Here is a 17,058-nt window from a genome sequence, read left to right as displayed (position 1 = left end):
GAAGCTTCTTTTTGGTCTAAAAAATGATGATTTCTATGTTCTGAGGTCAAATTTTCCTAGCGTAACGTGGTTTCTATAGTTTTGTCAATTCGAGATACCTCTTCTGGATTTCTGAAATATTTCTGGTAACAAAATAAAGCAATGGAAATAACATCCATCATTGAGAACCATTGCGATCGGGTTGACGAGTTGATTAATCAGGCGAGTACAAAAATGAGGTGTCTACACTTGTGACATTTAAAAACATGATCTGATGCAGTAGAGTTGTAGAAGATAAAATTATATGAACTTTATAGTTATTTTTCACCGTTGAATTTTATTTTATTTTATTTTATTTTTAATTTGGGTGCTCGATAGTCGTCCATTTCAACACCTTGGATTAAGCTCGAAAAATAATATATATTTTTTTAAATTTTTTGAATATGAATATTTTCATGAAATCTAAAAGGTTGTGTTGTTGGATTGTCAATGTGATAATCAATGTGGGCCTAGCGACCCTTTTTAAGATTTGAAATCTAAAAAAATAAATATGTGGGTAACGGACAAGTGAGAGAAGCTTTCTCTATTGTTGATGTCATTGTGCCACATGCCAAACGTTTGTTGGGCTGTGAGCCAACATGTAATAGGACGTGCATAATTTTTTTTAGCATTTCTCTTTTTATTATAAAGAAAATCGAAATTTACCGAAATTGATTTAAAAAAAAATAAAAAAAATTCGGCACTTCAAGTGCCAATTTAAATTCAGTTTGATAATTATGAAAAATGTATTACTTTTTTTATAATAATTTTTTTAAAGTTTTTTTTTTTTGTTCATAATTTCCCTTTGATCCAATAGCAAGCTCCCCACCTGATAGATCTTCTTAAATTATTTGAAATTATCAAATCATCATAATCATCATGGTAGATTGGAATTTCTCTTTGTTATTTATTGACATAAATCATCATGGTAGATTGGAAGTTACATTTAAATGTTTGAAATTTTGTGTATATTCTCTATTAATCGTTTATCATAACAAATCGTTGAAATGAACTATGGCAACGATCGAAAAACTATTAAGCTAAAAGACATGATAAAGGCATATTGAGTAATTTTTTTTTTTTTTTTTGTGAGAATTTAGAAAGAATTATTTCACTAAGTTATACTAAGCCATCATCCAAAAGTTAGGAGGTATTTAAAAAGTAGTCCCTATCTTAAGTCCCTCAAATAATTTTCCCAAAATTCTATTAATAACGATCATATTGGTCTGGATGGGTTTCGGTTCTGGTTCAGTTCCCATAGGAACTTGAATCGAAACCACGAAAAAATTTCTCTTTGAACAGTTCCAACTAATTGTTTTTATTGATTGCTGCCGAATTTGGCTCTTTATTTTGGTTTGATTCTAAGAGACCCTACTTTAATCTATTCCAATAAAAAGGGACCAAAATTGTCTAATCAGTGTGGATAATGGTTCGATTCCAATTAAATGGATATCCATTTACACCCCAAGTACACAACAAGACACGTCATTATAATTCAAAAAATAAAAAATAAATAAAAAAATAGAATAAAATATTGGAAGGATTTAGACATAGGCTTTCAAACCTTGGTCTTATTCTACTTTGAAATATTAACAAAAAAAGGGATATCCTAATGACCCTCATTTTTCAACCATTAGAGCCAATTCTTCGTATGCATTCAAAATTCAACATGTCAAGAATGAGAGAGAACTTTTGACAAGTAGACTATAGCGGATTTTTTGTGCCTTCACTCATCGAGATTCATGTACTAATCTTTACGACAAACACCTTTCATTGAGATGTGCGTCATAGGTTGATGAGATTGAGTATTTCTCTCATCTGAGACAATTGAACTCTAGTCTTTTTCTCAGACAATATAATCTGATTCTGATCTTCTTCACCGGTGAAACGATAATATTTTAATTTTCTTCTCTGAGTTTGATGTGTAGGTGTCTCGGATCATTAATGTAAATTAAAGAAAAAAATAATCGTGACATGTGATGTCCTCTCATTGTTTGATAAGATCTTTTATGCATCTCATTTAATGTAAAAAGATATGCTCAGATTTAGATAAGTGCTTGGAATTAGATGCATGCTTGGGTTTAGATACGTGGTAGGGATTAAATTTGTGCTTATGTTTAGATAGTGCTAGAGATTAGATGCATGCTTGGAGAACTCAGGTCCCAAAGTGATATTGCTCAGATGTGAATTGCTTAACATATTCATTGAAACAATCGGATGCTCGGGCTCCATCTTGTTATTTGAAAATAGTTTCATATTTGGGGGCACTATCACAATCTTAGGTAAAAGACAAAAATGATTACCACATAGATGATGATAAATTTCTTAGTTAATTTTTTTTTTAAAACAATAACAACAACAACGACGAGAGGTTAAGACATATTTAAGATAAGGTTAGATAGGTAGAAACTAGATTATCCCAGAGGTTCGAGAGTTTGACGATTGCATGTTTTTGAAAGAAAAAGAAGGGTTCTTGCTTAGAGGTTGAAAATCAAGAAATTTAGGTTTATTTTTTTCGATCACTCTTCCCCGTAGACAAAAGTCAATGGGGGCATATGTCACTGGTTTCAAGACATAGAACTACTTCAATTACTCCAGAAAAAGAAGGGTTTGTGTAAGTCACCCAGAACATTCATTACTTCTTTTATTAGTACAAATAAACATAAATAAATAAGTTTCAATGTCTTTCATCTTAAAAATGCATTTTGTTAGTGGTCCGATGACATTATAAATCTATTATTAGTTCCAAATATAATAATTAGTGGTGCATAAACATTTGATTTGTGCACAAAAATGATCAAATCAATCATAAAATATTATCAACTCTACTTGCCAAAATTCACAAATTAATTTGATTTTTTGGGTATGGTGAATCTCTAGATCCTCCCTCTCCCCCTCTTTTTTGTTTTATACTTTCAACATCTGCATGACAGCTTCTTCTTCTTTTCTATTTTATTTTATTTTAATTTTCACTTGGGGACGAAGGGTCTCAAGATACTGTTAGTTTTCTATTTCTACGTTTGTAAGGTTTTTTTTAACAATGTTTTAGGTGCTGAGTCCCCAGATGTTATTTACTATAATTTGTTGTATCTTATATAAATATATAGGGAGCGGTTCGGCAGCCCTAAAGTTTGCCAAGTTTGGTGCCAAACATTTTTTGTAAATCACTTTTGATGGGGTTAGAAGTTTTGGAATAGGCTGATTTTTTGTGAGGATGATCTCTATGGTGAAGAGATCATCCTCACAAAAAATTAGCTCATTTTGAAACTTCTAAGCCTAGTTTACAAGTTGAAGAATCGTGGACCATCCAATTTTTGTAAATCACTTTTGATGGGGTTAGAAGTTTTGGAATAGGCTGATTTTTGGTGATGATGATCTCCTCATCATAGCGATCATCCTCACAAAAAATCAGCTCATTCCAAAGCTTCTAACCCATATTTTGGAAAATGTTTGGCACCAAACTTGGCAAACTTTAGGGCTGCTGAACCGTCCCCATATATATATATATTTATGAGTGTGATAGTTGTTCTTAGAAATACTTTCACTAACTAATATTTGTGAGTTGATTGAAATTTATATTTGAGGTGTTCCCAGATTGATAAACACTTACATGAATTTGTTCTACCGTTATCCTGACTCTTTTGCAGCTCTTCTCATGCTCTCTTTTGTGACACCACAATTCACTTTACCCAGCTACACCCTGCGACCTTCTTCAAACCTTTCTCCTTCATGGCAACTCTTAGGTTCGCCACATCATCCCATCGACACGACAAAGCTGACACATTAGCAACGAGCACGTAGTTTGCTCCAAGATCAGGTTCAACTTCAATAAGTTTCTTCGCCAGATTCTCACCCACACAAAAAAAAAGACCATGGATTCTACAAGCACTCATGAAGCTTCTCAATATAACCGAGTTAGGCTCCATCGACATATTAGTGATAATCTCATAAGCTTCTTCAACCATCCCAGCACGCCCAAACAAATCAACCATGCACCCATAGTGTTCCATCGTCGGCTCGATATTATAGTCATTTACCATCTTATCGAAATACTTCTGGCCTTCATTGACGAGACCCATATGACTACAAGCACATAGGATGCTAGAAAATGACACATTATCAGGTTTCATCCCATTTTTCTCCATATGAGTAAACAAGGAAATAGCGTCGTTACCACGACCATGGTTGGCGAGGCCACATATCATGACTGTCCATGTCTTCAAGTTCTTTTGACTCATCAAGCTAAATATTTGAATAGATTTCTCGATGTGTCCACATTTGGAGTACATCTCGACGAGAGCGGTTCCTAAAACAACATCCAATTCAATATTGTTAACGATGATGTACCAATGGATGGATTCTCCCATGTTCAAACTCCCCATATGAGTGCAGGCGCACAGCAAGCTTACCAAAGTGACGGAATTGGGTTTCACATTTGTTAGCCTCATTTGTCGAAACACTGCTATAGCTTTGAGTTGGGAGTCGCTGTCGAAAAAATCAACATTGGGTTGGTAAGATTAATGTTCAAAATAAATTATCCAAATTACACAAAAGAGGATGAACACTTTGTTTACAAAGAGATAATCGATAATCCAAATAATATTTTACTACAATAATGGATTGTGAACATCATAGACATAAGTCCGAGATTTTTTTGATAAAGATAAGATAATATCGTCAATCTCTTTGACAGTGTCGATTGGATCAGGGATGGATTTACATTGGGGGCACTTGCCCCCACAAGAATTTTCGAAGTCTATGAAGATACATGAGTTATTGTGACAGATAACAGCGGCAGATAAGAAAATTTGCCGCTATTGCCCCCACAAAAATTCTTCCTCTATTTGTTGCCCCCACAAATTTTTTGGGTGAATTACCATTTTATGAGCCCAATATGACGAAATTCCCATCCCGGCTAATTGTTCATTTTAATTCCCAAAACATGAACAAGCGAGATTGCAGGTCTTTCAAGTGATGAGATCGCAGGTTTAAAGTGACAATCTCACTGATTTTTTTCCTTCAAAGTGACAATCTCGCTACTTTCAGCGAACCTGCAAGATAGTCACTTGATACCTGCAAGATTGTCACTTTAACCATTTCTCTTTTTGACCCGTATGCCAATTGTGGTGCAAACCATTTCTCTTCTTGACATTTTCTTTCAAGGTGTAATCTAGCATTGGCAAACATTTTCTTGTAGAATTAGAATTCTTGAAAAAAAAATTCGGTGCAATCATACACACCCAAAGTGTCTAGGGTGGAATTGTTTTCCCAAGGAACACATATTCACTGCCATCATAAAGACCCTAAATTCACTTTTGCTGTAAAGTGGGAACTACAAGACCCATATGGTTTACATCATGATGCATTCTACATGCGCTCTTAGGTTCAATGGAAATGTGAATCATGATTGAGTAAGCCATTGGAATGGTGATCCTGATCCATAAAAAAGACTATTATGGGCACTCTACAAAATTCTCTGATTTATTTTTTCCCCATAAGTTAGGAAAAATCACCAACTAAGAGATTAGCCAATTAGAACAACGAAATAATCAACGATTTATTGACCAATTAATCACTCAATAGGGTAAATTGTTTTCCTTTCGATCTCAACATTTTATCTACTTCAACGTTCAAATCCCAAGAACAAGATCGGTACTTAATTGGGAAGAAGCTCAAAATCATTATTTGTACAATCCTTGAAAATTTCCCTCTTTTGAAAGTTTCCTGGATTTATCCGACTGAATTAATTGAACCCTCACCAAATAATTGTCAAATCCAAACATGGTTACTATGATCACGAGTATTGGAAAAGAATTCATAGACCACCGATACAAGTGATGAAACCCAAACAAATAGTTTAAGCAGAAATATTACCAGGCAACATAACCAGCAATCATAGAGCTCCACGAAACCACATCTCTCTCAGGCATTTCATCGAACACCATCCTCGAGAACCCAATTGCACCACAATTGGCATACATGCTCAAAAGGGTATTCCCCACATAGCGATCCAAATTGAATCCCGTCTTCGTCACCAAGCAATGCACCACCCTGCCTTCTCTTATCATGGAACAACGGCCACAAGCTTTAAGGACAAAAGGGTACGTAAAGTTGTCGGGTTTAATTCCCGCTCTACGCAGCTTCAAGAACACCTTCACAACTTCAAAGGGGTGTGGGCTCTTCGCGTACTCTCTTATAACTGTGTTCCAAGCGAAGAGCAAATGCGAAGATATGGGGAGACGATCCAAGATCAAATGTGAGAATTCGATTGAAATCAAACAAGCATTCAATATTAAATTGGAGATGAAAATTGGGTCACGATCTAATGCAGTTTTGATGATCAAAGAGTGAATTTGGAGTAGATGGGTAATTGTTTTTGACCGTTGGAAGAGGGATTGTAGGTGGCGGGAAATCATCCAACACAAAAATTTCAAAAAAACGGTTGTATATGTGCATAGAAGTTGAACATCGGTTGTTAGGTTACTTCACTGAGGAAGTGAGAAATAAAGTGACAAAACTACCCTTTATTGATATGACGAAAATACCCTTCTCATGGTTAGAGAACTGTTTTTTGTACTCCAACTTTTATTTATTACACTCCAGTTTTCACTGTAAGACAAGTTAGTACAAGTTATTACCTCAACATTATAAAGCATTACAACACATTCAAAGGGTTCCAACAGTTGTTTACAATTAGGTTTTAGGCTCATATAAAATCCTAAATCCTAAATCCTGCAAATAAAAATTCCATGAGAGTTTCTTTTGTTTGATAATCGGGTATCCTTATAAATAGTGGATCGGATTTGTATCTGGGCTTTGCCAAATTCATAGACCATGGTCTTATCTAAGGGCTAGTCTCAGGGCACATGCAACGCTTGCACATCACACACACACCAAGTAAGTAAGGGGTGCCCTCACGGGTGGCCCCTGAGGAATTAATGCTCATACTGGGTATGGAATTCATGACCTACAGGCATTAACCGTTTATTGGTCCGAAATTGCCATTAAGTCAACCCCTTGGGGTTCCGAGAGAGAGCTTCTATTGGCACCACAATTTTTACTTATTCTCAATAATTGATTTTTTTTTATTCTATAATTTGAGCGTAACATAAAAAAAAAAAAAAAGAATCTAATGCATTTTTGTCTGTTTTTTTTGTAATTGGGACGTAATGCAAGTACCAGCTAGCTTAGCTGGTAAAGTCTTTGGGTGATGATACTCGAAACCTAGGTTTAAATCCCGCCAACGCAAAATTTTTAAACTTATTTAAAGCATACTTACAGGAAATTTTTTAAAAATAAACAGATGCTAGCTTAGTTGGTTTAATCTTTATGTGATGATACTAGAGGCCTGAGTTCAAATCTCATCCACACTTCTTACTGAACTCGTTGAAAACAGGCTCTTCGATCTAAGTAAATAATTCGGGCTTAACAAGTAAAAGTTGGGGTGCAAATAACAGCTCTCAATATTTACGAAATACTAAAAATACACCTTCTTCATTTACAAAAGATGAACTGAAGAGAAGCCCTAGATTGGTAGAAAAACAAACACAATGAGAGCATCAGAGATTCAGATTAAACCCAGCGAAGGCGGAGGGAAGAATTCGGGAAGAGAGCAGAAGAAGCCCCCTTTCAGACCAGCAAAAGATGATACAAAACCAGTTCTTAGAGATCCTGTATGTCTTCCTATCTTCTCTCAGATTCTGCTAAATTTAGCTGTTTTTTCCTCTAAATTTGGTGAAGATTAAGTTGGACGAGTTTTTGATGATGAGTTTATTTATCTAATTGTATAATTATTGATGTTGGGTATTTTCAGATGTTATAGATCAGATTCTGTTAAAAATTTAGCATTTTTTCCTCTAAATTTAGTGGAAATTTAGTTAAATGAGTTGTTGACGATTAGTTTTTTTTTTTTAATTATTTTAATGTTGGGTTTTTGTTAGATACTGCGTTCGGATTCAAGTGAATTTCTAGATTTTCTTCTCCTTTGTTCTTTATAATTGAGAATTGAAGAGTAGTTTTTGAATGAAATTGTTAGAATTGTGTATCCTTGCAATCCATCTTCATGCTTGCATTCTGTAACATAGTAATTGTGAAATTTTGTGTGCGAATCACTGAACCAAACTGATCAACTCAACCTCAGCTTAGCAAATGCCTAATCAGGTTAAAAATTTGATCGAATTATGTGGTTCTCTTTAATATTTGTGTAGAGAACCAAAAATAATAATAATATTTATTTTAAATACTAAAAATATTTTTAATTATTTATATAATTTTATTTGACTTGTTCTATTCAACTCACGAGTCGTCGACTTGATTTGACAAATTTTCAAATTATGTTTTCAAGTTTTAAAACTATGATTGTAATCATGGTTTTAAAAATCATCCATGATCAAGAAGACTCGGGCAAGTCATCTCATTGTCTTTCATGAACAAGACAAGATGGAAAACCAGATATGCCTACTTTTCCACCTCCTCTAATTCTTCCTCAGTTCTTCCTTCTTCTTCTTTTGCTTCTTTATGGTTCACGGTTCTGCAAAAAAAAAAAGTCTTTTTCAAGTCATCTCAATATTGTTCATGAATGAGACGAGACCAAAATTCAAGTTTTAAAACAATGAATGTAATACTAGATGGAGAGTGAACAGTAAATTGGAGAAGGTCTTGTTGACATGGTATGATGAATCAAAATAGGATGACTGTGACTTCTGCCTTAACCAGGTCTATTATTGTTGCAACACCAATGAGAGGATGAGAAAGAATGTTATATTGATGGAGTAAAGGGGCGACAATTGTAGCTTTGGTAGTTATTTCTTGATTTTGAGACCACTCCTATGTTTGAGGGAGTAAATGCTAGAACACTGTCATAGCTTCTGACACAAGTGTTGTTTGTAAGGATATCAATGGGTACAATTACCCAATTATTCGATGTATCCAAAATTGGTTAGTCAGTATTGGGTCTACTGACATTGACCCAATTATTCAGTTCGGTTAGGTACCCGAAGGAGACTTGGTAGTGGATTTGTTTTACTTATAACTTATTTATAAGGTCATTAAGTAGTCTAATTAAATATAAAAAAATAAGCCAGCTAGAAGTAAATGTACTTTAGCTACAATTATAATCTAAAGAGAAAGTGAAATCTTTGTTTTTTTCCTCTTTATAGAAACTTCTGCTTGTATTTTCTATTCCCTGTCAATAGTTTGATTTGCTTGACAATTCATTGTTGGTACTACTATTACGGAATTACATGTGTTTTCTTTTTATTGAAAAATAATTGTTTAGCTTATTGGGTATTGAGGAATGCTAACGTCCAAGATAGTATGGGGATGTTAGCATCATCCAATTATTTCAATTGACAAAAAATGTCCTTGACTTAGTGTTAACTCCAATTATTTAATAAGGGAAATAAGGTCTTTATACAGAAATTAATTATCCACTCACCCTCTCTCTCACACACAAAAGTTGATGCAATTCACTCTCTCTCTCTCTCACACACACACACACACACACACACACACACAACTCATATCAAATCCGGAATCGAAACCAAGAAGAATCAGTATTAGTGTTCTATTTAGATTTGAATTCAGGTATATGTGGAATCGAACCCAAACCAACATGTTGACACCTCTAGTTGTATGTTAGGACTTGTTACCTTATCAACCATACATACTTCCATATGCTATAGGCATGGTCTTGTTTACGAGCAATGCATATTAACTTGGACAACTGGACAAATTAAAAGGTTGTCATACTAGACAACCGTCTTGAGGCCAAATGAGCTAGTATTTCTACTAATGGACCCTAGTAAACCTAGCTAGTTGCCATTGGTGTGGAACATCCTAGCGTGGTTGTCTTTGCATGATGGCCAGCACAATGGCTTCCAAGTACTCATGAGCTCCATACCTTCATTTGTTTGGTAATTGTTTCAATCGACGTCTGGCCCCTCTTTTGACGTCTTTTATGGTGTTAGCTACATAACATAAACATAAAAATATTTATACAACACAAGGTTCTGCCACGTGAGTAAAACACCATCCACATACATTGGGAGAATGTGAGGTATAAATATTCTTTGCATGATGGCCAGCATAACGCCTTCCATGTCCTTCTCATGATCTTCATTTGTTGGGCAATTGCTTCATTTGACATCTGTCCCTCTTTCGATGACCTTTGGTTGGTCTTTTATGAGCCAAGTGATGCTAGCTGCATAACATGAATATAAAAAATATTTATTCCACACAAGGTTCTGCCACATGAGTAAAGCACCATCCACACATATTGGGAGAATGTGATGTGTACAATGGCGAAACCAGGATTTTCTTCGAGGGTGGTGGGGAAGGGCAAACTATAGTTAACTTGTAAGATTGAAGAGCTTGAAGAGAACTTGCATTGGAGAGATAATTCAAGGGTTTTTTGTCATAAATTGAAGAAAATGGGCATTTAGATCATTTCCCATTAGTCTATGAAGGAAGACCCAATTCAAGTGTCATCAGTTTAAAAATATACGGTACCCTAGATTTTCACCAATGCCTGCATGCCCCTTTGATCTCGCCCTTCTCTAATAGATTACTGCAAAATGATCTTGTTTCCCTTGGTTTCAACATGAAACCAAAATCCCTGTAATTTCTCTTTCCAAAACCGATTATATTCACCCTATTGGGCAAAATTATTACCCTAGTCTTCAACCTTGGGATTAATAGACTTTAACCTTCAAACCTAAAGACGAAGATAAGTTTTTTGGAGTAGAAGATGATGTGAATTTTTATATAAAATTCTAGGGTTTTCAACAAGGGATTAAGGTGGGGTAACGATTTATTAAAGATGGTGTTAAATAGATTAAAATTAATTTGCTATAGGGGTTGAAGAACTTGAAGATAACTGGTTTTAGGAAGAAAAATTAAAAAAAAAAAAGTGGTTGAAAATGAGGGTATTTTGTTGGTTTGGAAAAGAAGAACAAGGTCAAAGGGGTCATGTCATCAGTTTGAAAATAGGGGTCACGCAAAAATTAAAAGGGAGGGGGAGGGCAAGAAGGACAAAGGGGGCATGTTGTCAGTTTTATATTGTAGGTATTCACCAATAATGTGGTGTCTACACCACCCGAAAAACTTTTGGAGGCAAAAGATTTGAGAGAGGTGGGGGCAAACAATATTTGCAGAAGGAGAGGGACTAAAAGGCGTGGCATCAGTTTGAAAACACGGAGGCAACTCAAATATGATCACATGTACAGGGGTATTTAAATCACGTGAAAAGCTTGGGGTGGGGGGACTGCCCTCTCTTGCCCCTCTGGTTCCGCCCTGGATGTGCAAATAGTTTTTATTGGATCAGATTGGATCAAGTTTGGAGTAAGTTGTTGAGTCTTTATTGCCCCCTGGCTCCATTCCTGGATGTGCAAATAGTGTTTATTGGAGCATATCGGATTGAGTTTGGAGTCAGGTGTCGGTATTTAATAAAAGATCCAATCTGATAATAAGATATCAGTTCAGGTTGAGACCTTATCTGATTCTTATCATATAGTTTCCAGACCCATAATGATCCAATCCGAACCCATTAACATCTCTTGATGGGCTTTATTTGTGCAAATTGTCTTCTTAAGATTCAGCTTTAGAAAAAAAATGTGGCTAGCAATGGTTATTCCATGCCCTATTCCCTTTGTGAGGTTCTCTTTCATTAGCTTCCTTATTGTTTGATGTTTGCTTTCTGTATTTTTAGGCTGTCTTTTCCTATATAAAATAAAGGAAAAGACAACAACAACAAAGGTGATACCTCATTGAAGGCAGGGTTTTGATCCCAAGTATATGGTATACTTACCACCTCATTGAGGTGACACCTCCATCTTTGTCTATAACAACAACAACAACAAAGCCTTATTCCAATGGTTTGGTTTGACTAAATGAATCATGTTCCTCCAGTCCACTCCGTCCAAAGTTGAGTCTTTTATAATTGAGACTTGAGAGTGAGCTCATATTGTGTGTGTGTGTTTTTTGGATAGGTCTGCTTTCACTATTTCCATCCACATTCTTTAGGGCTTTCCTCTCTCTTTTAGGACCTTCAACTCGCATCTTTCTTCTAAGTAGGACTATAATCAGCCTTCGTTGTGTCACGTTAGCTGCCGGTGTAAAAATCCACCATCCCCTGACATGAATCCTTATTAGACACCATCTGTCTATTGATAATATTTTATTTTCAAAAAGAAAAATGAGAATCTCTCTTTTCACACACATACACATGCACACAGACAATGTCAAACATATTAAAGAGCTAACATAGGTATTTAAATGAAATTTGTTTTCAATAATTTGAAACTGACACAATTATTACATAGAACTTTTAAATTTCTGGTTGGGTTTCCACTCTTCTGTGTGCTGTTTGTCGCTATTACTTCACTGGTTTGGCATTTGCTGCCTTAACATGTCCTTGCTATGAATCAAGTTTGTGATGCTGCATACAGTCTGCACTGATTTAGGGGGGCTGAATTGTGATTTACCATATAGTTTGAACGGTCTGCAAATAAGGTACCTTTGCCTTGAATTATCATGGTTTGTGATGCCATAGAATTCAAGAATAGCACGTTATTCAAGGATTATGAAACCCCAATTTGTAACTCAACTTCAATACTACACCATGATATTTGGCTGCCAAAGTATAACTGGTTCAAATGTATAGATCCTTGTGAGCTCTTGATTGTTGTTTACATCCCGAGACATTTCGGTTTCGATCGAATCTGAAATGAAACATTGACATCGAAAAGGTGAATGTTTTGGGAATCTCTTTGAATGTTTCAAAATGTTGTAGTCAACCTTGTTTGGTTTTTCCCCAATTGAAACATTGTCTCGAGACAAGATTTTACGCTTTGACCATACCACAACAGAGGGAGAGGTTACATTAGTAGTAGAAATTTTAAGTGTTACGATCAAGGATTAAAATCTTTTCTCTGGGCAATATCGACCTATACATTTTGAGACAATCCACAACATTCAGTGTTTTGTTTTGGTCTTGGCAGAAATCAAAATTTCTTAAACAAAGTATTTATGAAGTAGTTCAAAACTTTAAATCATGGTTATGATCTCTCTTTTCATAGAAGGTGAGCTAAAAGAGATTTTTAGATGAATGAAACAACTCAAAAAGTAAATTAGTTTATACCTTAAAAGCTTCACATTTAGAAAGCTTGCTTTCGCTTTCACTCCCAAGTGAGGCTTTAGAGAATAGTGAGGGGATGGAAACAAAATCAAGAGAGGTTTCTGAATGGAGGGATATTTATAGGTCATGGAATTTGTATATCTGTATTCTATGGGGTTAGAAAGGTAATTTGATAGGGGATATTTATTAATTCATGAAATGGGCCAGGGTGAAAAAGGTTATTTGGGTGCTCAACAAGGGTATTTTGGAAATTTTAAAGGATATGTGAAGGAGGCATAGAAAGAGAACTCTGGAAGGGTTCCCCAAATTGATTGAAAGCAGTGTGAATTGCAAGCAAACCTTTATTTTCATGGAGTGGGTAAGTTGACTCCACTTACTTAGGTGAGAGCAATCCTCTGGATTACCCTAGATGTGCAAATTTGTTCTATTTGGTGGACCCTTAGTTTTACAACTCATCGAGTCGACTAGAAACTCAACTTAGAACTAAGCTGAGTTGGCTTGATTAGATTTCGAGAAGATTCAACCCCCAAAGTTGATGGAACCAATTTTTTCAGTCAACTCGGAAAGTCATTTGAGTCAACTCGAAATACACCAAATTGGGTCAGAAAGATAACTGAGTTATTTGACTATATATAATATTTTTGTGGAGAGTAATAAAATGATATTTTTATTTAGTTTAAAATTTGGTAAACTATGTTATAAATATTTATGAATTGATATATAATTTTTGATTCATCCGAGTTGACTCATTAATTTTTTATTTGACTCAATGGGCATTTGAGTCGTAGTTTTTGAGTCCCCTATACACCCAAATGGGCCTATTTGGCAATCCTAGTCGTTAGCTTCCGCCCATGATGCCTTCTCATATAGTCATATGGGGTGATTTAGACTTGCCCCCTATGTTTTGCTGAATATTAGAAATACCTCCTATGTTTTGAAAATAATGACATGCATCCCTTGACCTTAGTCTTTTAAATAGACTAAGGGGAAAAGACTCAAATGCCTTCATCTTTAATCTCTAGCTAAAAATCCAGATTTTTCTTCTCCAAATTACAATCACACATTTTCAACCTTTTTGGATACGAAAAGTTAACCCTCACAATCTATCTTAAGATCGTATCTACGTTAACTCTTTAACATTCAAATCTCAAAACAAGTTGCACTTTTTGAGGAAGTATAAAATGATGAAATTTTGGATGGAAAAATTCAAGACGTTTTACAAAAATTGGTAAGATAGAAAATGACGGATGAAAATAAGGTTGAATAGATTAAAATTATCCTAGAGGTTAAAGAGCTTGAAGATGATTGGTTTTGGAGAAGAAAAATCTAGATTTTGACTATAGATTAAAGTTGAGGACATTTGAGTCTTTTCTCCTTAATCTATTTAGAAGACTGAGGTCAAAGGATGCATGTCGTCAATTTCAAAACATAAGGGGTATCTCTAATATTCATATATTTTGATAAGGATCCGATCCGATAAGATGTCAAAAAATACATAATTATATCATATATTTGTTGAAGTACATGAAGTTTATTTAGATTTGTACATCAAGTCGGATTTGGTCGAATCTGGACTTGGTATGATTCTTATTAGTTCGTGAATCTTAATATTGAGATTTGATAAAAATCCGATCCATCAAAAGCCTCTAATCTGATCAATTCCTGATTCGCTATTTTATTGAATTAGTTCCAAATCTAATCCGGTTCTCATTGGATTGGTACTAAATTGACTTGATCCGATTTGAACACGAACCATTTTTACAACCCTAGTTTTATTTAGATTAGGAGGGTACAAGTTGCACGAAAAAGCTTCCATTTATTTTGGATCATCCAAAGTGCAAAAGCATAAAAATAAAACGTAGCATATCCGTCGCTTATAATGTGGCATTTCCGCCGAAAGAGGGAATTATGTTCTTATGTCCAACTGAATATACCACGTGTCAAATAAAGAAGGTAAGAGCATATATACCCTTGAAATGGCTGAAACAACTAAAACAAAGGCCGATCAACCAATTAGATTCTAAAAAAAAGGAAAAAAGCCCTAAAAATAGCTTCCCAGACCAAAGTCTATAAAAGCTAAATCGTTATAGCTATGTTCATTAACGGTCTTTAGAAAAAATGAGTGTTGCGGTACTTAACGGTCCAACGGTAACGGAATTCGTCGAAGACGGCGACGCGTTTAACAAATGCGTTAACGAACACTTCAAGGCCCTTGACGTTAACGGTGACGGCGTTCTATCACGGTCAGAGCTACGTACGGGATTTGATAGCCTGTTGCCGTTGGGGGATAATTTGGGTGGTACGGAGGAGGAGACGAGAAATGTAAATGATATCGTTTTCGAGAAATTTGACACGGATCATAATGGAAGTGTTGATCTCGAGGAATTTAAATCTGAGATGAAAGAGATCATGCTTGCTGTGGCACGTGGGATTGGGGATTCACCCATTCAAGTGGCTCTTGAGAGTGATAGTTTCCTTACGAGGGCCTTTCAACTTGAGTCAAAGAAAGAGATGGCATTAGAGATTAATAATGGGAAATTTTCAGAATGATGTAAGCTTAGTTAGTGTGAGTTTTAATTATGAGTCTTTATGGCTTAAATATATTTATCAGAATGTTGTAAGATTGGTTAGGATCAGTTTGAATTAAAAGTATGGTCACTTATATTTATCATACATTCGTAGTCATGATAGTTAAGTAGTCTTTATTAAGAGAAAATTACTTGGAGGATCTTGGCGGAGGGACTTCTTTCTAATTAGTCCCTAAGTTTTAGGACTTCTCTCTTTTTTTGATAATCGGGTATCCTTGTAGATAGTGAACCGAGCTTATATATGGGCTTTGCCTAATTCATAGACTATGGTTTGTCCAAGGACTAGTTTCGGGGCACGTGCAATGTTTGCACATCACACACACTAGGTAAGTTAGGGTGTGCCTTCGCAGGTGGCCCTTGAGGAATTAATGCTCATATTGGGTATCGAACTCAAGACTTACGGGCATTAACTGTTTATCGGTCTAAAATTACCATTAAGCCAACCCCTCAGGATTAGTTTTAGGGCTTCCCTTAATAGTCCATGTAGTAATAATTTTCTTTCTAATCAATCCCTGAACCACAATTCTCACATTTCTCACGATTGAAATGCTGAACGTGCCATAACCGATAGAACTCACCATTTTCATCCTAAAAATTGGATTTTCAGCATTCCAATCGAATTTTAGAGACTCCATTCCAACTTAAGGATTTGAGAAGGAGAAATCATTTTCAAGCATTTTGAAGTCGTATGTAGTAAATTGGGTTTTTTCAAATTTTTTTGCTTTGTTTTTAGATGAAATTTATCCTTTGGGGCTTCGATTTTTCTGCCATAGATGGCAAGTTCCAAATCTCGTTCAATCAAATCACTCGCACTAAATCTCTGATTCACTACTATCATTGTTCGATCATCAGCTTTGGGAAGGAGCTTCAAAAGCCATTAATGGCTTTAAAGAATCATTCTCTGGTTTGCTCTATTACCATTAAATGTGAGGAAGAAGGCATTTTAATTGCTAGCAAACTTCCTCGCCACAATCATTGGAATCATCACTCAACCATTACCATCAGGTGCGGTTGCTTTGTTAAGAGTATGTGCAACTCGAAAAAAGGTTGAAACTCTTAAGGGTCCTTCGGCTCACCACTAAGGGTCCTTGGGCTCACCTCGCGGCTTCAAAAACATGATCTAATGCATCAAGGTTGTAAAGGACAAATGGTTTGAGGGGGGAGGGTAAAACTAAATTTCCCTACATAAAAAGTGGTGAGCTTGACCTAAAAAAAAAGTGGTGACCTCGATAATAGTGAAGGACCATTAAGAATAAAACAGTTTAATAAATGGAATATCAAGCTACTGCCCAAAATTCAAGGGCTATTTAGAAAGAA

At 35.4% G+C, this 17,058-nt stretch overlaps 2 protein-coding genes across 2 annotated transcripts; one reads left to right on the top strand and one right to left on the bottom strand.

Moving 5' to 3' along the window:
* Positions 1–3,515: 3,515 nt before the first annotated feature.
* Positions 3,516–6,525, bottom strand: LOC147386734 (pentatricopeptide repeat-containing protein At1g59720, chloroplastic/mitochondrial-like). Its single transcript, XM_086423319.1, has 2 exons — positions 5,893–6,525; positions 3,516–4,503 (listed from the first exon to the last, which is right to left on the bottom strand). Exons 1-2 carry the CDS (start codon positions 6,432–6,434, stop codon positions 3,699–3,701), a joined length of 1,347 nt encoding a protein of 448 aa, XP_086279445.1. The 5' UTR covers positions 6,435–6,525; the 3' UTR covers positions 3,516–3,698.
* Positions 6,526–15,271: 8,746 nt separating this feature from the next.
* LOC147386733 (uncharacterized) lies at positions 15,272–15,703 on the top strand. Its single transcript, XM_086424607.1, has one exon. The coding sequence runs from the start codon at positions 15,272–15,274 to the stop codon at positions 15,701–15,703; it is 432 nt and encodes a 143-aa protein (XP_086280733.1).
* Positions 15,704–17,058: the final 1,355 nt, after the last annotated feature.

The sequence above is a fragment of the Akebia trifoliata genome, chromosome 14, assembly GCF_017979445.1.
Source record: "Akebia trifoliata isolate Shusen 1 chromosome 14, ASM1797944v1, whole genome shotgun sequence".
Lineage (NCBI taxonomy): Eukaryota > Viridiplantae > Streptophyta > Magnoliopsida > Ranunculales > Lardizabalaceae > Akebia > Akebia trifoliata.
Note: the sequence above shows the minus strand (reverse complement) of the source record. Positions and strands in the feature narration are given on the sequence as shown.